General features: G+C 33.9%; 1 protein-coding gene across 1 annotated transcript in view; it reads left to right on the top strand.

Annotated features, from left to right (window-relative positions):
- WDR64 (WD repeat domain 64) overlaps positions 1-19,650 on the top strand; it is a 107,606-nt gene that overhangs the window by 75,545 nt on the left and 12,411 nt on the right. The window contains exons 16-23 of the mRNA XM_036235353.1: positions 3,245-3,375; positions 5,984-6,085; positions 7,121-7,190; positions 8,102-8,138; positions 8,710-8,837; positions 10,291-10,396; positions 14,997-15,055; positions 18,072-18,181. Coding sequence (XP_036091246.1) covers positions 3,245-3,375; positions 5,984-6,085; positions 7,121-7,190; positions 8,102-8,138; positions 8,710-8,837; positions 10,291-10,396; positions 14,997-15,055; positions 18,072-18,181 — 743 coding nt within the window. The remainder of the gene's footprint in view (positions 1-3,244; positions 3,376-5,983; positions 6,086-7,120; positions 7,191-8,101; positions 8,139-8,709; positions 8,838-10,290; positions 10,397-14,996; positions 15,056-18,071; positions 18,182-19,650) is intronic.

Genomic DNA, 19,650 nt, shown 5'->3' with positions numbered 1-19,650 from the left:
TGAAGCAAATGCTATATATTTAGTCATTTTATTCCTAAATATTTTGGTATGTATTTCTAAAGAATAACTCAAAAATTGACGATACCATTATTTTCTCAAATATTTTCTAAAATAATTTATAAGAAGTTATTAGTAATAATTACATATTCACTCTGTTTGAATTTTCCAGATTTACTCTTATTATTTTTTTTACAGTTCATTTGTTTCAACCAGAATCCAAACAGGGTCCATTTGTTGCATTTGGTTGATAAGTTTCTTAAATATTTTTTAAATCTACAGATAACTTTCCATCTCTCTTTTTTCCTTGTAATTTATTTATTGGAGATTCTGGAAAGTGCCACACTTTCCCATCTTCTGGATTTTGCCGATTGCACGCTGGTAGTGTAACTTAAGAAGTTTTTCTCTACTTCTTTTAATCTGATAGTAATACCTGGTGGCTTAATTGCATGCAGCTTTGATTTTTTTGTTTGTTTGTTTTAATAAGGCTCCATCGTAGCTGGAGGTCACCATAGTACATGGTGCCATATACTTCCATCAAGATTCACTTAATGACTGGTTGTCGATTGGGGATATCATAGCCATTGGTGATCACTACGTAGGTCTATTATTTCATTCAAAGTTGCCATTCCACCATTATGATTCATTTATTAGCTGGAATGTGTCTTTAAAGAAAACTTTTATCAACTATTTGATTACACTGTGGTATAGTTTATATAGAAAATCAAAATAACTGATTCTTTTCCTATATTTATCAGTTTTCAAAATGAGGACTAGGTTTCTTAACATCCTCCTAAGGTGGTCAGTGAATTTTATTTATTTCTTTAGTATAATTATAAACTCACAAATTTAAATATTCTTGATATGTTTAAGTGACTCGTATTTGTTCTTATTATTGATTGATGCTCATATTGTCCCATCTTAAGCTAGCTGGACCCTTCTCGGGCTCTGGAGGTTTCTGCTATGACTCCAGTAGTTCTGAATACCTTTCAGATTCACCTTGTTCAAGATTTAGAATTCACCATTTCTCCAAGAAACATTAGTTCTTTTTAGTAGGAAATAGTGTTACAAAACTACAGTCTGAGTTTTAGAGATGCCCATAGCCACTAGTCTGATCCTTGTTTTTAGAACTTTACAATGAACAGAGCAAGGAAAACAATTTAAGAGAAAATATATGGTTAATCAAATTGATATTCCCATTCAAATTTAAGATAACATGATTTTTACTAATTTTATCATATATTTTCCTCACACAGAAAAATTTTGTTCCTACCACATTAACATAATTGCCTATTTGCTTTATCCTGTTATTTATACAACATATACTATATAAGATTTTTATGCCATATTGTATTGTGCTATAGTATATTATAGTTTGTTACATTATAGTTTCAGAAAAACAATATGAAATATGATCGTTGAAACAGTTCAAGATATTTTTTTCTTTACATTTTTTTTGTCCTTAGAATACATACCATTTAAAACATGCAGTTAAATTACTATGTTTTAAAATTACTTGAAATAATTGCCAACAACTCTATACACAGCTAAGTTTATTTCTTTTACTTTTTAATTTATTGTTTTTTAATTTTAATCTTGTCTAATTATTATGTAAAACATTTAAATAATTCCAAAATTAAATCTACAAAACAAAGTCTATTCTTTTATTCCTGTCTCTTACACCATTTCCTCCCTAACCTATAATTAACTTTGTTTTTGAGTTTTGATTTATGTTTCCAGTGTTATATTTCAAAAATAAAATTAAATTCTTCTCCTTATTTGTATCCTCTCACCCTTTCTTAAACAAATGGCAGGACATTATAGACATTTTTATATTCTTTGCTTATTTTATTTAATAATACATTCTGGAGATTATTATAAGCATTATATAGATACCATCTTTTTTTTTAATTTTGGTGAAAAAACACCTAACATATTTTACCATATTTACCATTTTTAAGTGTATAATTCAGTGGCACTTAAGTACATTCAAATTGTGGTAAAGGCAACCTCGCCACTCACAGAACTCTTTTTCCTTCGTAAAACCAAAACTCTATACCTAAACAATAAATAGTCTTTTATCCTCCCCTAGCCCCTGGCAACCACCATTTGACTTTTTTCTGTATGAATTTGACCACCCTAGATACCTCATGTAAGCAGAATTATACGGTATCTGTCTCTTTGTGTCTTCACTTAGCATAATATCCTCAAGGTTCATTTATGTCGCAGCATGTGTCAAAATTTCTTTCCTTTTTAAGGCTGAATAATATTCCATTGTACATAAATACCACATATACTTTATCTATCCATCAATGGACACTTGGGTTGCTTTTGGCTATTGTGGCTATGAATATGGATTTACAGATGTTCCATCTTCTTTTGGGGAGTTCTGTGGTGATTCCTTTGTGTGGATAGACTATAATTTATTCAACTAGTCCCCTGTGGGTGGACAATTGAGCTGTTTTCAACTTTTTCCAATTATAAATCGTGTTTTAACAAATAGACTATATATATGTCATTTCAGATTTTTTAAATCTATGTTCGGGATAGATTCTCAGAAGAGAGATTGATATGGATATGTAAATATATGCAAATGTATATAATATATATAATAAAATATTACTCAACTATAAAAAAAAGAATTAAATCTTGTCATTTGTGACAACATGAATGAACCAAGAGGTTGATCCTGTCTGACATAATTTCAGAGGGAGTGAAATGTTAAATGCTAAGTGAAATAAGCCAGAGAAAACCAAATATCATGTGATTTCACTTATACGTGAAATCTGAAAAAAACGAACAAACAGACACAATAGAACATAAACGGATTCGTAGATGTAGAGAACAAATGTATGTAGAGAATAAACTGATGATTGCCAGAGGAGCGGGGGTGGGGGATGGGTGGAAAAGGTGAAGGTAAATAAGAGGTACAAACTTCCATTTATAAAATCAATAAGTCATGGAAATGTAACGTTCAGCAGAGGAATATATCATAATAATTTGCCCAGCGACACGTGATTTTCAGACTTACGGTGATTGCATTGTAGGGTATATAAATGTCAAATCACTGTGTTGTACACCTGAAACTAATATAATATTGTATGTCAACTATACTTTAACAAAAATTTTTTGAAAATCAGGACATTTTATATTAAGTTCATGATAGACTAGCAAATGCACACATAGCATTTTTACTGTGGTTAGATACTGTGTTCATTATGCCCAGTGACTCTGCTTCCTTCTTCAGAATACTGCTGTTAGTAGAGAAGTGAACTGCATTGATTTATTACAAGTAGAAGGATATAATTTGATAGCTGCTGGAACCTTAAATGGAGCAATCATCTTATGGAATTTTGTAACACCTACTGTCAAAGAAGTGTAAGTTGCCTCTTTCCCTTAAACAACATAAGTTATACTGTGGAAGAGCCAAGAAACATTCAATACAAAATAAGCAAACAAACAAACAAAAGCAGTAAATAAAAGTGGTACTAACTGTCATGAATGAGTGTCCTGTAAGTTATAATCATGAAAAGACTATGTTCTAAGTGTCTAAATCCCATAATAATGGGAATAAGGTGAGCCCTGTTTGTATTCTCATGTGCTTTGTTTGACTTTTACTCTTCTCACTCTAGTACATGTTTCATGTGTGATCTTATCCGAATTCATAACCTCAATAAACACTTAAAATATATAATAATTTTAAACTCTAATCTCCCCAGAGCTTCAAACATATATATCTGGTAATTATCATCTGGATTGTCACCAAGACCCTTAAAGCCTCACATTCCCGAACCTTTGTCCTGGCCTACACTCCCCCAAAACATCTCCTCTTCCTGTATTCCCAGCAACACCATCATTTACTCAGTCACCAAAGTCAAATGGTTAGAGGCATTCCAGATGGCTTTTTCCTCTCTTTCACCACTCCAACACATCCAATTCATTATAGGTCAATGCTAACAAGTGTGTGGCATTTGCAATTCTAAATCTCAATGAATTAGATTTTCTCCATATCATGGCCAAAAATGTTACCCTCCCCCTGACATCCATTCTTAAATGTTCTTACCACTGGTTGTAGAGGAAATAATGTAACATTGTATTATTTGCTCTGGATGGATTGCAAATAATAAGCTCTCCACGGTTGTGCAGTGGAGCTAGAAAGGAAGGGCCTGCTGTGAATACCGATGTCAAAAGGTTTTGCAATATTGTATTTTGAGGTACAAAGTGGTAGAGAACCTTGAGGAATGAATAACAATAAAATCAAATCTAAGAATTTTGAGGAAGGGGAGAGGTATAAAGAAGGGAAGAAGATTGTGGGAGAGGACAAGGGAGAAGAAGACAATAATGCAAAAGAAATCTCTGCTTCTCTAGTCTTATGTGCTACTGGTTTACCTGGCTGGTTCCACGCCCCTTTCCAATCTAGGTCTGACTTTACTTTTAACTAACTTTTGAGAGGACATGCCCCTTTGTTGTTTGGACCCTGGATTTATTCTTCTTTAAATTTCTAGTTGTAGTAGAGTTTCTGCATCTACTCTGTACCTCAGCCTATGTTATCTTGGTCTCTACTCCTAGAATTCCTGTCATCCTTCTGTTTCTTCTCTTCAACCCTTGCCCTGAGGCTTTTCTCACAGACTGTGTACTTGTCATCTGATACCTTTATCAATAAATACTGCACAATTTCTCACCCTTTTATTAATGTAGTTCTTACACTGTGGGTGTCAGCTTGTGCATGATGTACTACTAAGGGAAATCAGGTAGACAAAGAAAGCAAAGATCATAGTCCTGATGCCACAGCCTAAAGCAGGGGAAGCCACTCTGAGAATATTTCTGATTTAAAGATGGAGATCTTCCTCGTTGAAGTGTTAGGTGTTTTGCCAAGGGATGCACGCAAATTCAACTTCCAATCACAGAAAAATGACTGACTATAGTGGGTCATACATAGTCCCTCCCTTCTTATAAGAAGAAGATTACATAAAATGATTGATTTAGAATAACTGGGGTGTTTTGCAAAACATAATTTAGAGTCTTAGGCTGAGCTTTAACATTTCTAAAGTAAAAGATGGTTTCCATATTTATGGTGTAGGCCATCTTTAGCTCCAGTGGACTCCTAATCCCTACCATGGCAAACTACTCATCCCCACCATATTCATAGCAGAGGCCATCTCTACCTCTACCTCAAACTTTGTCAAACTTCATCAGTCAAGAGAAATAGCCCTTCTCTTCTTGTGCAAAGCTTTTTTGGGTCCAAGATAAAAAAATTTTTCTTGCTAAGTAATAATCCATTTCACTACGTGCTCATCTGCAGAGCAGAAATACCTAAAAAGTTTGAATTCAACAGACTGATCTTTTGAACTTGGTTCACCCCCCCACCCCCGGGAGGTTCCTTCATCACTCATCAGTCGAAATTAGCAAAGGTGGTTAAAAAAAAGAGGATCATCTTGTACAATGTCTATATGCTATAAGGAATGTTTAGCGTGTCATTAAGTGTGAAGTATGGAGGGCCAGTGCAGGTGATTAGGAATCATCACTGTGCTCCCAGAAAACTCCCTAGGAAGGTGTTTGGTTCTTTGGAACCTGGGTCAATGGAAGGCTTGAGTGGTGAGAGTAGTGTGATCACTGAATTACTCACCTGTCTTCTCCACTCAATTCTAAGTTCCTTGATGGCGGTAACCATATTTTATTCAAATTTGCCACTCCACTTATTCAAAGAGTAGAATTTTATAATTTAAACCGTATGAAACCTCTGGGAGGTTATATAAGCCCACTTTCTGACTTGTAAGTAGGAAGGCTAGACTAGTTAGTTAAATTAAAAGACACTAAATGATCATGCTGTTATATAGCACCTTATTAAGGAAGATGTGTTCAAACTCTACATCTCTCGGTTTTCTCTTCGTGTTTAATGATATTAGTATTTTAGGAGTTGATTGGTTCTGCACGTGATACATAAGTAATGTAAGTTACCTAATTTGTAAATGTTGCCTCTTTCCAGGTACAGACCTGAAGACTGCTTCACTGTAGACCCTGACTTGGATCCCAAACGCTTTAGAATTAATGACATAGTATTCCTCTTTCGTACCCCTGAATGTGCAAGGTAACTCAGTACTTACTGATCGAGAAATACTGTCTGGGACTTATGTGGGTGATACAAAAAGAGTTTTCCTCAGCCCAGCATTGAGGAAGGTATGACTGAAAAAAGACATAAGTTGAGTAGACTACTTGGCTTCAGCTTTCTTCCCTGTTACTGTCTTTTATAGGTAAGTGGTCCCTAGGGATCTAATTTCCCTTACTCTGTCAGTCTCAAAGCACCTTGAGATGGAAAGTGCTCAGTTGACCATACTTGTAGCCGAAATCAAAGTCTGAGCACTGCTGTGAAGCAGAGGGAAGGACTTGCAGGGCCAATAAGAAAGATCATATGGCAGCAGATCTCAAATGACATCCACTAACACTGAGCAATCCCCATCTATTTCTTAGAGAGCAGGAGATTGTTGTTTAAATATTTAAGAAAAGGTATTTTTTTCTCCTTGTATTTGCTTGAGAGTTCTGATTTTCAGTCAATTGGCCATGACAAATACATCTCTGGTGAGAAATCAAAAGCTTCTACGCTAGTTCTGGGTCACCCAGCAATGAGACAGAATATAACCCCTCTATCCCGTGACTTGAAGTTTCCTTATTCTAAGAATATTTTGAGGACTTGTTTCTGTATATGTTTGCCCCAGAACCCAAAGACATTTTTTGGCTCATTCCAGCAGAGCACCACAGTCAGGACCCGGCAAGAACTAGAAACTGTAGAACGAAAGTTCGCCAAGTTACTCAGGACTCCCACCACGCCAGTATCAGAGCCTCTGGGGTTAAATCTAGCCTTAGCAGTAGGACAGGACAGATTTTTATTTCTCACACTCAGGCAGCAATGAATCTTCATTTCTGAGGTTCCCCAACAGACTCCACCAACATCAGACAGATGAACATTTGTTACAAAAAAATAAGATGTGCTTTGTTTTGTAAGTGTGTAGTTCAGAATCTACAGATAATGAAAGAAGTAATCAACTGAAATTAAAACAGAAGAGCACTTTTGAGTATGTGGAACACCTTAACTTTTCCTCTTTGGGCTTCCTCCCTCTTTTCGTAGGCGATCAAGTCAGGATTCCATATGTTCTTCATCCCAGTGTGATTCTAGTAAAGGTCCACAGAGTAGCAAGGTAAGCAAGAAATGGGGAGAATATGTACCAAATGTTGGTTCGAAAATAATGATTTGTTGCATTTGAGACCCTCCTTTGATAGAAGGTAAAGGTGAAAAAATCTCGTGTGTGTGTGAATGTAAAACTTTTTGATATCCCTAAAAACAATGTCTAAAGTATTTTCATCCTTTTCCTCCATTTTTGAAGGCTTTCATTTCTGCAAATAATCAATGCACAATCATGAATAAAATAAATCACATATGTTACTTTCACATTTGCAAAATAATAAAGTAATTTTAGGCTATTTCTTCTGCTAAAAAAGTATTATACACATTTCACGGGCGGGGAAGACAACACAATGGAATGCAGCGGTTTTCAAACTGTGCTCTCAGTTCCAATTTTACATATTTTTACACATTACATTTCTAGTTAGAATTTTGCTTAAAGGGAAGTTTTCACTGCAAAAATTATTCTAATACCACTAGCCTGGTGGAAAGAATAAACGTATAAAGGTAAGAGTCAGACAGACTTGAACTTGAAACCAAGTACTCTATATATTATCTGGTTAGTTTTAGAGACAGCACCTAATCGCTGAGTGTCTGTTTCCTCATCAGTAAACGCTAAGTGATGAGCCTAATTTGCATGTTTGTTAATAGAATTTGAAATAATGCATGCCAAGAACACGGTGTACATTAGGCATTTAATTGTTTCATTAGGCTACACCCAAATGACTAGGAAAATATCGTGTTATAGATACCCTCTTTATGAGCATGAACATTTCTGCAATACAATTGTCAAAGAATTAATTCAAAAATAACTTTAAAATAAACTTAGAAATATTAATTTAACTATCCAAAGATTCTACTGATCCAGTATACCTCATTTCCTCATAATATCATAAAAATATTTTCTCTTTTTCTCCCTTTATTCAGGGAAGCAAACAGAGCGTACATGACAGTGAGGTTAAAGGTCAGTATGAAATCACCTCTCTCTCTTCCTTATCATAAAACGATTCCTTTGCAATAGGGAGGTTATGTGATAGAATACTCTTGATGAATGTATATTCTTTTTTGTGACTTTTGAGGTGTAGGGTTCAGCGGTCTAAGAGACAGAATTTGTTATGATAATGCTCTTTTAAATACTAATTCTGGATTTTAAAATCCAAAATACTATTGAGCTTCTTAATCTCCAGCCTATTTTCCCAAAATTCATACTAAATTAATAAGCTATTCTGTATGGGTAAGACTTAAACTGGATGTATATATAGTTTTAGCTGTTATGTATAGTGTAGAGGCTTTCAACAGGACCAAAAATAAGCTCTCTAGGGTTCTCCAGTGATATGGAATTCCATTTGTTAATGCTTGTTTTAGTCTCTGCCCAGACTGAAATGTTCTGGCATTTAAAAAAATTCTAGGAAAAAGATTGTCTGGTTTTGGTTGTTTTCCTCCCTCCCTCCTTTTTTGCATTCTATAAAATGTCAAATTTCAAGTGTTACAAACGCCATGGTAGCTCATTAATTTTCCAACGGGTGAGCAAACAGATGCCACGATGGGAGAGCAACAGCCAGTGAGCAAAAGGTATCCTGGAGACGCCAAGCTAACAGACGCCCAGCCACCTCTCCTTGCCACCGCACATGAAGACGGACACCTCCGCTTGTGGACTATGGAGGTGATGAGGCCCGCAACTAACCTGTCGTAGCGAAGGGTGGGAAAGAGAGAAAGGATTATTAAGTGAAACTTAACCTTCTAAAGTTCCATATAGCATCCGATTTTAGTATTTTTTAACTTTCTAGCCAAATTGTTGGTTCTGTAGCTTGCTCACTGAAAATGCTAGTCTAACTTCACAATAGGCCGGTTTTGTAACTCAAAAGATCAAATCATCGAAATTGCAAAGTTAACTATTTCATATCTTTCTTTTCTTTAAACTGAGCTATGGTACATGCCACTAAATATTTCATTGGACATTCAAATATTAAAGGATATTAACGATGCGTTATAGTAAAATAATATAACACTGAAATATTGAGTACACATAAATTTTTAGTTATCCAAACTATTAGAAGAAGTTATTACATTGTGATAAGTGTCCTTAAACATTTTACAGTGAAAACATAACTTTCAGTTACCAGAAGTTTTTAAATAACTTGGGGTGAAACTTGGGTGGAGTTTGAATTGGGAGTATAGAAGATGATGGAAAGAAGGATCTTGAGTAGATTGGTGATGATGACGATGAAATCCTTGGTGGAGCAAAGGAGGCGGTGCCACTTGTAAGGCTCCCTTCTGGAGGGAAACCCAGAAAATAGCAACAGTTTTGTATGCCAGACGGTGGGATCCAACGACAGAGCATGATGGCCGTCTGCTAGGTACAACCTCCAAGTCTATCAGCGGATCATAGCTTATTAGGGAAAAACTCTTAGTTGAAAAATATAAAACATTGTAACAATAACGTTCCCTGAAATGATCTTGGTATTGGAACAATGCCTTTTTTTCTGATAGAGAGATAAAATAATGAGATAGGAAGAGAAAAGAGTATATCCAAGTAAATCTCAGGAAATGAGTAGTAGATTCAAATTCTTTCTTCTCAAGCTTGGATGTTTGTGCTCTGAGACAGGCAATGCCTGTGGGAGTCCTTCCCAGTGGTGATATATTAAGCTCTGAAAAGCAATTTGCCGAATTTGAATCTCTTACAATCTCCAATTTTGCACCAGTATTTAAAAACAGATATTTCTAAAATGGCAAATGCAACATTCCTATTTAAAACAAGTGGGATACACTTAAACCTGAAAAGAATGTTTGTTTAAAAGGAAGATATATAACTGGGAAAGAAATATGAGGAATTTCATGAATGCGTCATGAGAAGTACAAAAGAAAAAAGAAAAAAGACAACACCAAGTGTAGGGATGATCTGTAATCATCGCAGTCTAGATGTTTATCCTGATAGCTGCCTCCACCTTTATGAATATTTAATCAGGAAAAGAAGTTCATGTAGATTGTTTCAAATTATTTTTATTACAAAGAAGAGAATCACGTTTTAGTAATAGAGACAATTTTTTAGATTATTTATAGAGAATCTCAATTCCAATATGAATATTTTATAGAATTTATTTTCATAATTTATTCAGGGAAGACTACTGAAAGATATGCTACCTTTTACGAAGCATTCTGCCATTTCTCTGACATCTCTGTATGTTGACTCCTGTGCCAGGATTCTACTGACTGCAAATGTGGGTAAGTCATCATCATCCTCAGGTCGTCTGCCATGGATGTCGTAACCTGCATTGTGTAAGAATGGATGTAGGGAAATACATGGCATTTATTAACACGAAAGAATAAGAGAGATCCTCAAACACTAGAGAGTGTTGTGAATAGTTCAATGAATAAATAGAACAATGAACGAATGTCAGAAGAACCTGCTTAATTCCTAGGTCTTTCCTTAAAGCAAGACATTCTACCTCTTCCAGCTTTAAATTGGGTACAGAACTATTCATATTTTACCTTACATATTGGAAAGAATGTAAACTTTTCATTTTTAATCTTGAAAGGGTTATGTGGCATTAATTTTAATTGTTAAAGGGAGTAGTAGTGAAATAAACTAGCGAGGAAAGGGATTATTTGTTCCCAATAGGGGACTTTATTTTATATTTATTGTTATAACTAATATAATTGGTCTTCTTTCATGTAACACTATTCTTTCTCTTTTGATGCTTCCTACTTCATTTCTTCTATCTTTTGAATTAATCATAAATTTCTCTTTTTCATCTCATACTTTTAAAGATTATGTGTGTGAATGCACATGCATGTATAAATGCAGTTTTTAATTTTACTAGTGTTTTCCTTTGGTTTGAAAAAAATAACCAATTTGTTAGAATTTAGACAGAAACAGCATCTTTTCAGTTAAACAGAAAACAACCCACTTTACCTTTCTTTTTTTTCTACACCCACTCCTTCACTTAGTACATTAATAATTAAATTCTACGTCTTCTCTTTTAAGAACATTTTTTTTATTTCAAAAGTTTTTTTTTTTTTTACAAAATTTACAACAAATAATTTTTATACTAACAATTATTTGAGTCTTCCGGAGATTATAGAAAATAATTGTTTGTATTTACATTCAGTATTATCAGTTGATTTACAACATTTATTTAAGGTTATCTTTATTTTACCTAGTTTATTGCCCACCACCAGTCCTTTTATGCTCTGATATTCTTATTCTTGATTTCTTACTTTTACTTATCTGTCAGTCTCCACAGTTTCTATAAACATTGTTTCTTTTTATAGCAGAATATTAGAGAAATCTAAGATCATGAAAATTTTGTTAAAATAGCTTGCATATTTTTGCCGTAACTTTATCTAGTATGGGGTAAGCCTTTCTAACAAAATACATAGAACTGAAATTTGAAACTGTACAAAGAATTCCCAGAATGCCCTTCTGTTGGAATTATCTCTCTTTGCCTCTGCCCGGAATACTTTACTGTTATATAATTGATTTACTTCTTAAGATTTGTAGTTTTTGCTGTGAAATAGAAAAATAGAGTAGGGGCGATTTGAGATCCAATCCAGCCTCATCTATATTATAATTAAAAAAAGCTTCTCCTAGATTTTAGCCTTTGACTTCCTGTTTCTGTGCTTCAGTAGATGTTTTTAAAAAACATTCTATGAGGTTTGGTATTTAGTCACTATTTAAATCAGGCATCATTAGTTATTGCTTTTTTGTTATTAAACAGGCTTTATTTTTTAGATTAGTTTTAAGGTCATGGAAAAATTGAGTAGAAATTACAGAGAGTTCCCATATACACCATGCCCACACCACCCCACACACGACATCCTGCGCCAGAGTGGTACATTCATTACAATCAATGAACCTACATCGACATGTCGTTGTAACCCAAAGTCAATAGTTTACATTAGGGTTCACTCTTGGAATTGTACATTCTATGGTTCTTGATAAACGTATGACATGTGTCCCCCATTGCAGTATCACAGGGTAGTTTAATACCTTAAAAATCCTCTGCGCTCAGCCCGTTCATCCTCCCTCCCCACTGACCCCTAGCAATCACTGCTCTTTTACTATCTTCACCATCTCCAGAATGTTGTATGATTGGAACCATACAGTATATACCCTTTTTGTACTGGCTTCTTTCTCTTGGTAATACGCACTTAAGATTCCTCCATGTCTTTTCATGGCTTGTTAGCTCATTTCTTTCCAGTGCTAAATAATGTTCCATTGTCTGGATTTACCACCATGTATTTATCCATTCACTTATTAAAGGCCACCTAGTTTGCTTTCAAATTTTGGCAAGAACGAATAAAGCCCTTATAAACACACACAGGTTTTTGTGTGAATGTAAGTTTTCAACTCTTTTGGGTAAATACTAAAGACAGTAATTGCTGAATCATAGGGTAAGGGTGTAGTTTTGTGAGAAACTGCCAAACTGTCTTTCTAAGTGGCTGTATCACTATCCATTGCTACCAACAATAAATGACAGTTCTTAATGCTCTACATCCTTACTGGCATTTGATGCTCTCAGTATTTTAGATTTTGGCCATTCTAATAGGTGTATACTGGTGGTATCTCACTGCGCTGTTCTCTAATGACATAAGATGTGGAGCATCTTTTCATATACTTATTATCATCTGTGTACCTTCTTTAGTAAAGTTTCTGTTCAGATCCTTTGCTCATTATTTAATGAACTCATTTTCTTATTGTTGAGTTTTAAGAGTTCTTTGTATATTTGAATAACAATCCTTTAACAGATGTCTTTTGCAAGAATTTTCTCACATTCTATGGCTTGTCTGCTTGTTCTCAGTGTCTTTTGTACATCAGAAGTTTTTAATGTTAAATATTCTAAATTTCTCTTGAGATTTCTTTTTTGACCTATTATTTAGAAGTATGTTGATTAATCTCCAAGTATCTTGAGATTTTCAAGTTAAGTTTTTGTTATTAGTTTCTAATTTAATTCTGTTGTGCCTTTTCCTATATTGAGAACATATATTTTATGATTTCTTTTATTTTAAATTTGTTAAGGTATAATTTATGGCCCAGAATGTGGTCTATCTTAATGAATATTTTACAAGAGCTTGAAAAAATTGTATATTCTGCAGTTGTTGGATAAAGTAGTCTATAGACGCCAATTATATCAAAGTGACTGGTAGTACTACTGAGTTCATCTATGTCTTTACTAATTTTCTTCCTGCTAGGTCTGTCCATTTCTGATACAGAGGTGTTGAAGTCTCCAGCTATAAAAGTAGTTTCATCTATTTCTCCTTGCAGATCTATTAGTTTTTACCTGAGGTATCTTGATGTTCTGAGACTAGGCATATACATGGTAAGGACCAGTATGTCTTCTAGGAGAATTGTCCTCTTTAACATTGTGTAATGCTGCTCTTTATTCCTGATGATTTTCCTTGCTCTGAAATATTCTGTTTGAAATTAAGATAGCTACTCCTGCTTTCTTTCGATTAGTGTTAGCATGTAAATCTTTATCTCTTTACTTTTAATCTATTTATGTCTTAGTATTTATAATGGGTTTCTTATAGACAACATTGAGTATTTTTTTTAATTCATACTGACAGTCTTTGTCATTTAATTGGTCTTTTTAGATTAATGACCTCTAAAGTGATTATTGATACAATTGAATTAATATCTACCGTATTTCTTGCTGTTTTCTGTTTGTTGACCTTTTTTCTTTCTGTTTTTGTATTCCACTCTTTTTCTACCTTAAGTGAGCATTTTATATGATTCCATTTCTCTGCTTTCTTAGCATATCAATTATACTTTTCAAAACTTCTTTTAGTGGTTTCTCCAGAGTTTGCTATTTATATTAACATCTAATGTCCACTTCAAATAAAACTATACCACTTCACAGGGAGTGCAAATTTCTTATAATATAAGTATTCCTAATTCCACCCTCTCATCCTTTATGGTATGTTTGTCATTCATTTCAAATATTCATAAATTATAATAATTAAATCCATTGTTGCTGTTATTTTGAATAAACTATTATCTGTTCATTTTTGTTTTACCTTCTCATTTCTTCTCTTATGCTCTCCCTTTCTTTTTGTAAATCTGAGTTTCTGCCCGGTTTTCTTTCATTTTTTTTCTTAAGAACTTTTCAAGAAATTACCTTGCAAGACAGGTCTACCGGCAACAAATTCTGTCAATTTTTGTTTGAGAAAGTCTTTATTTCTCCTTCACATTTTTAAATTTTTATTTTATTATTATTTCAAGTATACAGTACATTGGTTAGACATTTATAATAATTTCTAAAGATACAGAATAGTGGTTTTTTTCTCAACATTTTAAATATTTCACTCCATTCTCTTCTCGTTTGCATTGTTTCTGAGGAGATGTCAAATGCAATTCTTATCTTTGCTCCTCTATAAGTAGGGTGATTCCTTCCATCCCTGGCTGCTTTATATTTGATTTTCTACAGTTTAAATATGGTATGCCGCGGTGTAGTCTTTGTTGCTTTTTAAAATCTAGTCATTGTGACTCCCATTTGGATTGTAAGGTAATTATCTCCACCATATTTAGAGCTTTGTTTAGTTGTCATATATTCATTTCTGTTCCATCCACCCTGATGTGTAAAAGAACTTTGACTCTGAGTGTATAAGGCAACCTCATGATGACTTATTAAGCCAGAAACAAAAAATAATTGCTACATATAAAAATTTATATATAAAATTTTTTCTTTCATTTCTGACTTTTCAAATTCTGTTTTATTTACCCTTATAAATGCCTGCATCAAAATAACTTGGCAATTTGGGCAGTATTTACTTAGACAACAGAATATCTAATTAAAGATTCTAATATTTAAATTTTATACAGAAGGACACGTTATCCTTTCCAGTATCGGCTCCTTCCTGGATCCGCCTCATGATGAAAAGGTAAGAACTTCAGTTTTGGTTTAATTAGTGAATCACTACATATTTATTCAGCATTTCTCTGTGCTAGATACCACAAAAGAGAGAAACACAAGACTCCCAACTCTTAAGTCATATATACTACTATTGAAACTTAAACTATAAGACAAATAACAATGATCTACTGGTGAAAAAAGCGGATGAATAAATGAGTGAGCCAGCCAGTGGTCACTTTGCATCTACTTCATGTTTTGACTTATTTGTGAAAATCTATGCGGAAACCCAGAGCTTAAAAGAATTCATACATTATCTAGTCCTCCACAGTCAGTTTCTATATTTTATACATCCTCATAGAAGAAAATTCCATATCCTTTCCTTGCAAGCTTAACCTTATGCCCAAGGCCCAACCATTATTATTTTCAAGAAACTCTTTCTCACATCTAGTCTAAATCCTCCATATAATTCAAACATGTTATTCTATTTTTAGTGTTAATGAAAAATAAATGTCACCATCATCTCCTTATTTTATAACTATTTATATATGTACTTCTTGTGTATATGTGGATATATATATACACATATAGATAAATACATACATATGTGGTATATATGTGTATAAAGGCTCAACACTAATTAAAGAATATAGCAAAAAAGCACTATGTTAGCATAGCTTATTTACCTTTAAATTAATACTTCAAATCCAAAAGCTAAATGTTAGCTCAAATAGAAATGTTTTATTTTTTAATTATAGGTATTAACATATGGATACGTGGATTAGGATCTTGCAGTATTTTAGAATGGGTATTGTTTCAAACATTATTTCATTTTATTTATGGTTTTCTTTTTGTTTCTAAGAATCTATTATACTTTTTATAAAGTTTAGCTATTTAGCTTGAGTATGATTATATGCATTCACTTTACAGAGGGAAACTCAGAGTGGCTTGCCTAGGATCACAAAGACAGTTAATGATGAAGTCAGGATCAGAATCAGGATTCTTACCCTCTAATCAAATGTACTTTTCATATATAACATGTACTGCTATCAAATGAAAAACAAAAAGGTTCAGTTTATAAAGCACATTTCCTTTATCAACAGCTATAAATGTCCTATAATTAAGGCATGCTGTGAGCTGAACAAAAACAATGATATGCTTAAATCGTGTATAAAAAGATTATCTGATTGTTTTCTCCTACTTGTGATAATTCTCAATATTCTATTATTAATTTTAACAGATAAAAATATGATTTTTGCAAAGGGACTTTCTATAAACTGGCAACCAAGATCTTTCAAAATTCAGAGGAATATTTAAAAAACAAAGTTATATAATTATATTGAATTACAGTAATAAATTTATTTTAAAGCATTTTTACCAACTTAAAAGAGACTCTATTTTAATAACTTATTAAATTTTTCTCTATTCAAACTCATTTCAACCTTTTCTGTATTTGGACAATATGATTTTTCAATTCGTATATGGCTGCCTATTTATAAACAACAAAATCTGATGATAAGATATGTCATTATTGCATAGACTAATATATATGATGCATTAAGCCAGATTCAATTATAGATTACAATTACGACGAAAACCTAATATGTCATTCCATAAGTCAGAGGTTAATCTGGTTCTGTTGCAACATTACTGTTAAAAAAGATAGAGTACAGATATTCTATGAAGTAGGATAGTCAAAACTTGTCCTCAGAAAGAAAAATCATACATATGGTTACATATTTATGCATACAGAAAAAAAAAACAGAGCAGTGTTTTTCTAATTACAGATTGTAATCCACTAGGGGGTTATAAAATCAATCTAATGAGTGTCAAGTGGTATTTTCAAAAAAATGGAAAAGAATGGAGTGAAATTAAATACAGTAGAATAGATAATATCAGTGTGTGTTACACACAGTAAGGTTAAGTATTCTTTTGTGGAGGATACTGAAACTCGTTTCAGATGCATGCACAGGTATTGTGTGTCTTTACTGGGTCATGAAGTAAAATGTAGTTCTTACTATAGATATGGTCATATTAGGGAAGTGCTTGTCTACCAAGGCGGAGATAGAGCCCTTGGAAGACCAGATTTTCTTGAACAGTTTAGAGACGATAAGAGGTAGGAAAATGCAGAAGATTTCACCCTGGCTCTCTGAGAAGAACCACTGGGACTTGAATCAGAAATCCAAGAAATTTAGGGGGAATTGTGCTTAACCTTTGTTAAAGTCTAGATAAACAGGAGCCTCGTAGGAAAGCTATAAGCTGCCAGAATTCTAGCCACACAAATGCTGCTAGGCAAATGACCCAGGAAAAGGTAAGGTCTTAGTCTGTGTTCATCAGTGGTAAAGGGAACATACTCTAAGAGTATGTGACTGCAGAGCAAGATCTCAGTTGACAACTCTCGTTTATAAATTTTAGAGATAACTTCTGAGGCTTCTTTAGGGGCTCTAAACTTAAGAATGAGCCACATCCTGAAGGAGCAAACCAATCAAGCCTCATTATGTCTTTGAAAGAGAATGAGCTGGGCCCATTTCTTTCATTAATTTTTTGTGGTATATAGTTATCATACCCCACCCAAAAAAGAACAAAATAGTCAGAGCTATATCTGAATAAAATTTGAAATTAGGAAAAGACTTCTTGCCAATCTCCCCTTTAGTTTCCACTCTGCTTCTTCCTGTTTCTGATTGTGTTCACTCTTGGTTCTCCCACAACCATTATCCTAAGGCTATTCTTTCACGTAGTCAGTTAGTAATCTCAATCAAATAAACTACTACTCATCAAATAAAAAATGATAAATTGTTAAAGACATAAGATACTTCCTTGGGAGAGGAGGTATATGTGTAGATTAACGAAATATCTAAAAGTGGAATTTTCGGTAGCTTAACAAGCAAGAGAAGAACTAATTGAGGTAAGGACTTCATCATCTGCTACAGACGTTCACACCAGTCACTCATAAGACGGGTCCTTTAATGATTAATGGTTTTGCTCAAGGTTACATTTTGATCAGCACACACTTATTCTAACACATACGCATTATTTTTGCCATTTAGAAATTCAAGCAGCTGCTTGCCTGGCGTGCTCATTCTTTAGAAATCATTCAAGTAATCTATGTAGAAGAAAAACAAGTGGTGCTTACTGCCTCCATCGATGGCTCAGTAAGGTACGGACTTTCGTATCATGAATTCGGGGTTTGAGTATGAGAGGAAAGGACGTTAAGCTAAAGTTTAAGGATACACACTAAATGCAATGTTGATTAGCTGACAAAAATAAATAAAGGAGTAAAGGTGGCACAAAAGGGCTTTGAACAGTCGGCCACTGATTTGGAATTCTTTTCCATGCACAAGGAAATGAGATGCCGTGCTCATCTGTGTTAGAAGGCATAATAAATACTTTCAACAAATGTGTTTTTTTGTAGACTTATTTCAAAGAATTAAGCAAGATAGGTAGGTCAGATCAATAGGCCCACACCCAGGGAATACCACAGAAAGAGACACAGGATCAGATGTCATAAAAAGTTACAGAAAAGAAAAACTAATATTGAGAAAAGCTAAAGTGAGCTAATTATTTCAGTGACAACGTGATTGATTTTATAAAGCCTACTTGCTTTTTTTTCCTTCCATGGCTGCCTCAACTGATTTAGAGAGGTTAGCACAGTGTTGCGATTGGAGAAAACTGAGATGATTTACATGAGGAGTGTGGCCAATCACATTCTCTTAGAGAGCCTCCCTTCAGGATTAGCTATTTTTTTTTCCTCATTGAGGTATAATTGACACATAACATTACATTAGTTTCAGGTGTATAACATACTTATTTGATATTTGTATATATTGTAAAATGATCACCACAAAGTCTAGTTAACATTTATCATCACACATATTTACAAAAAAATTTTTTTCTTGTGATGAGGACTTTGAAGATCTATTCCCTTAGCAACTTTTAAATATGCAATATAGTGTTATTAACTATAGTCACCATGCTATTCAAAGCCTACTCATTTTTAATGGCCTATATAATGCTAAATATACATATACAAAATACTAAAACCACATATATATATATATGAAAAGAAATGTCATGACATTTATTGAGACAAATTGCTGCATATTAAAATGTCTTAAAATCATGGTAATAAATTGTCCTCTTATGGAACTAAAGCTAGGTAAGATCAAGAGAAGCAGAGAGGCTTCAAAGTGTATTATTGAGTTTAAGAATAAGGAAGAGGAAAAAGAATAAATATTTTATGTTGCATGAAAGACCCCAGACTGAAATGCAACAGACCATAGCTACTAGCTATGTGAGTGTCAGACTGGTGGTGACTAAGCCGGGGCCAGGCCATGCAGTATCCAGGAGGTGAGGCTCAAGATCTGGATCTTCACCTTGTAACAAATAGCCACCAAAGGATTTTAAGTGAGTGACTAACATAATTTGAGCAACATTAAAAAAATAAATTAGAGAGTGACATCGGCATCGTGCCAGAGTGAGACGACCCCTTCGTATCGCTCTGTAAATCTACAGCTCGTTGGACATCTAAAACCTTACGTAAGTTCCTCTGCTTAACGCATTAGGATGCCCGAGAGATCCATACATTGGTGCATCAGAAGGTTAGGCATACTGAAATGTGTAGAAGAG

Source organism: Rousettus aegyptiacus, unplaced genomic scaffold (assembly GCF_014176215.1).
Source record: "Rousettus aegyptiacus isolate mRouAeg1 unplaced genomic scaffold, mRouAeg1.p scaffold_m13_p_18, whole genome shotgun sequence".
NCBI lineage: Eukaryota > Metazoa > Chordata > Mammalia > Chiroptera > Pteropodidae > Rousettus > Rousettus aegyptiacus.
This window is presented reverse-complemented; position numbering and strand designations above follow the sequence as displayed.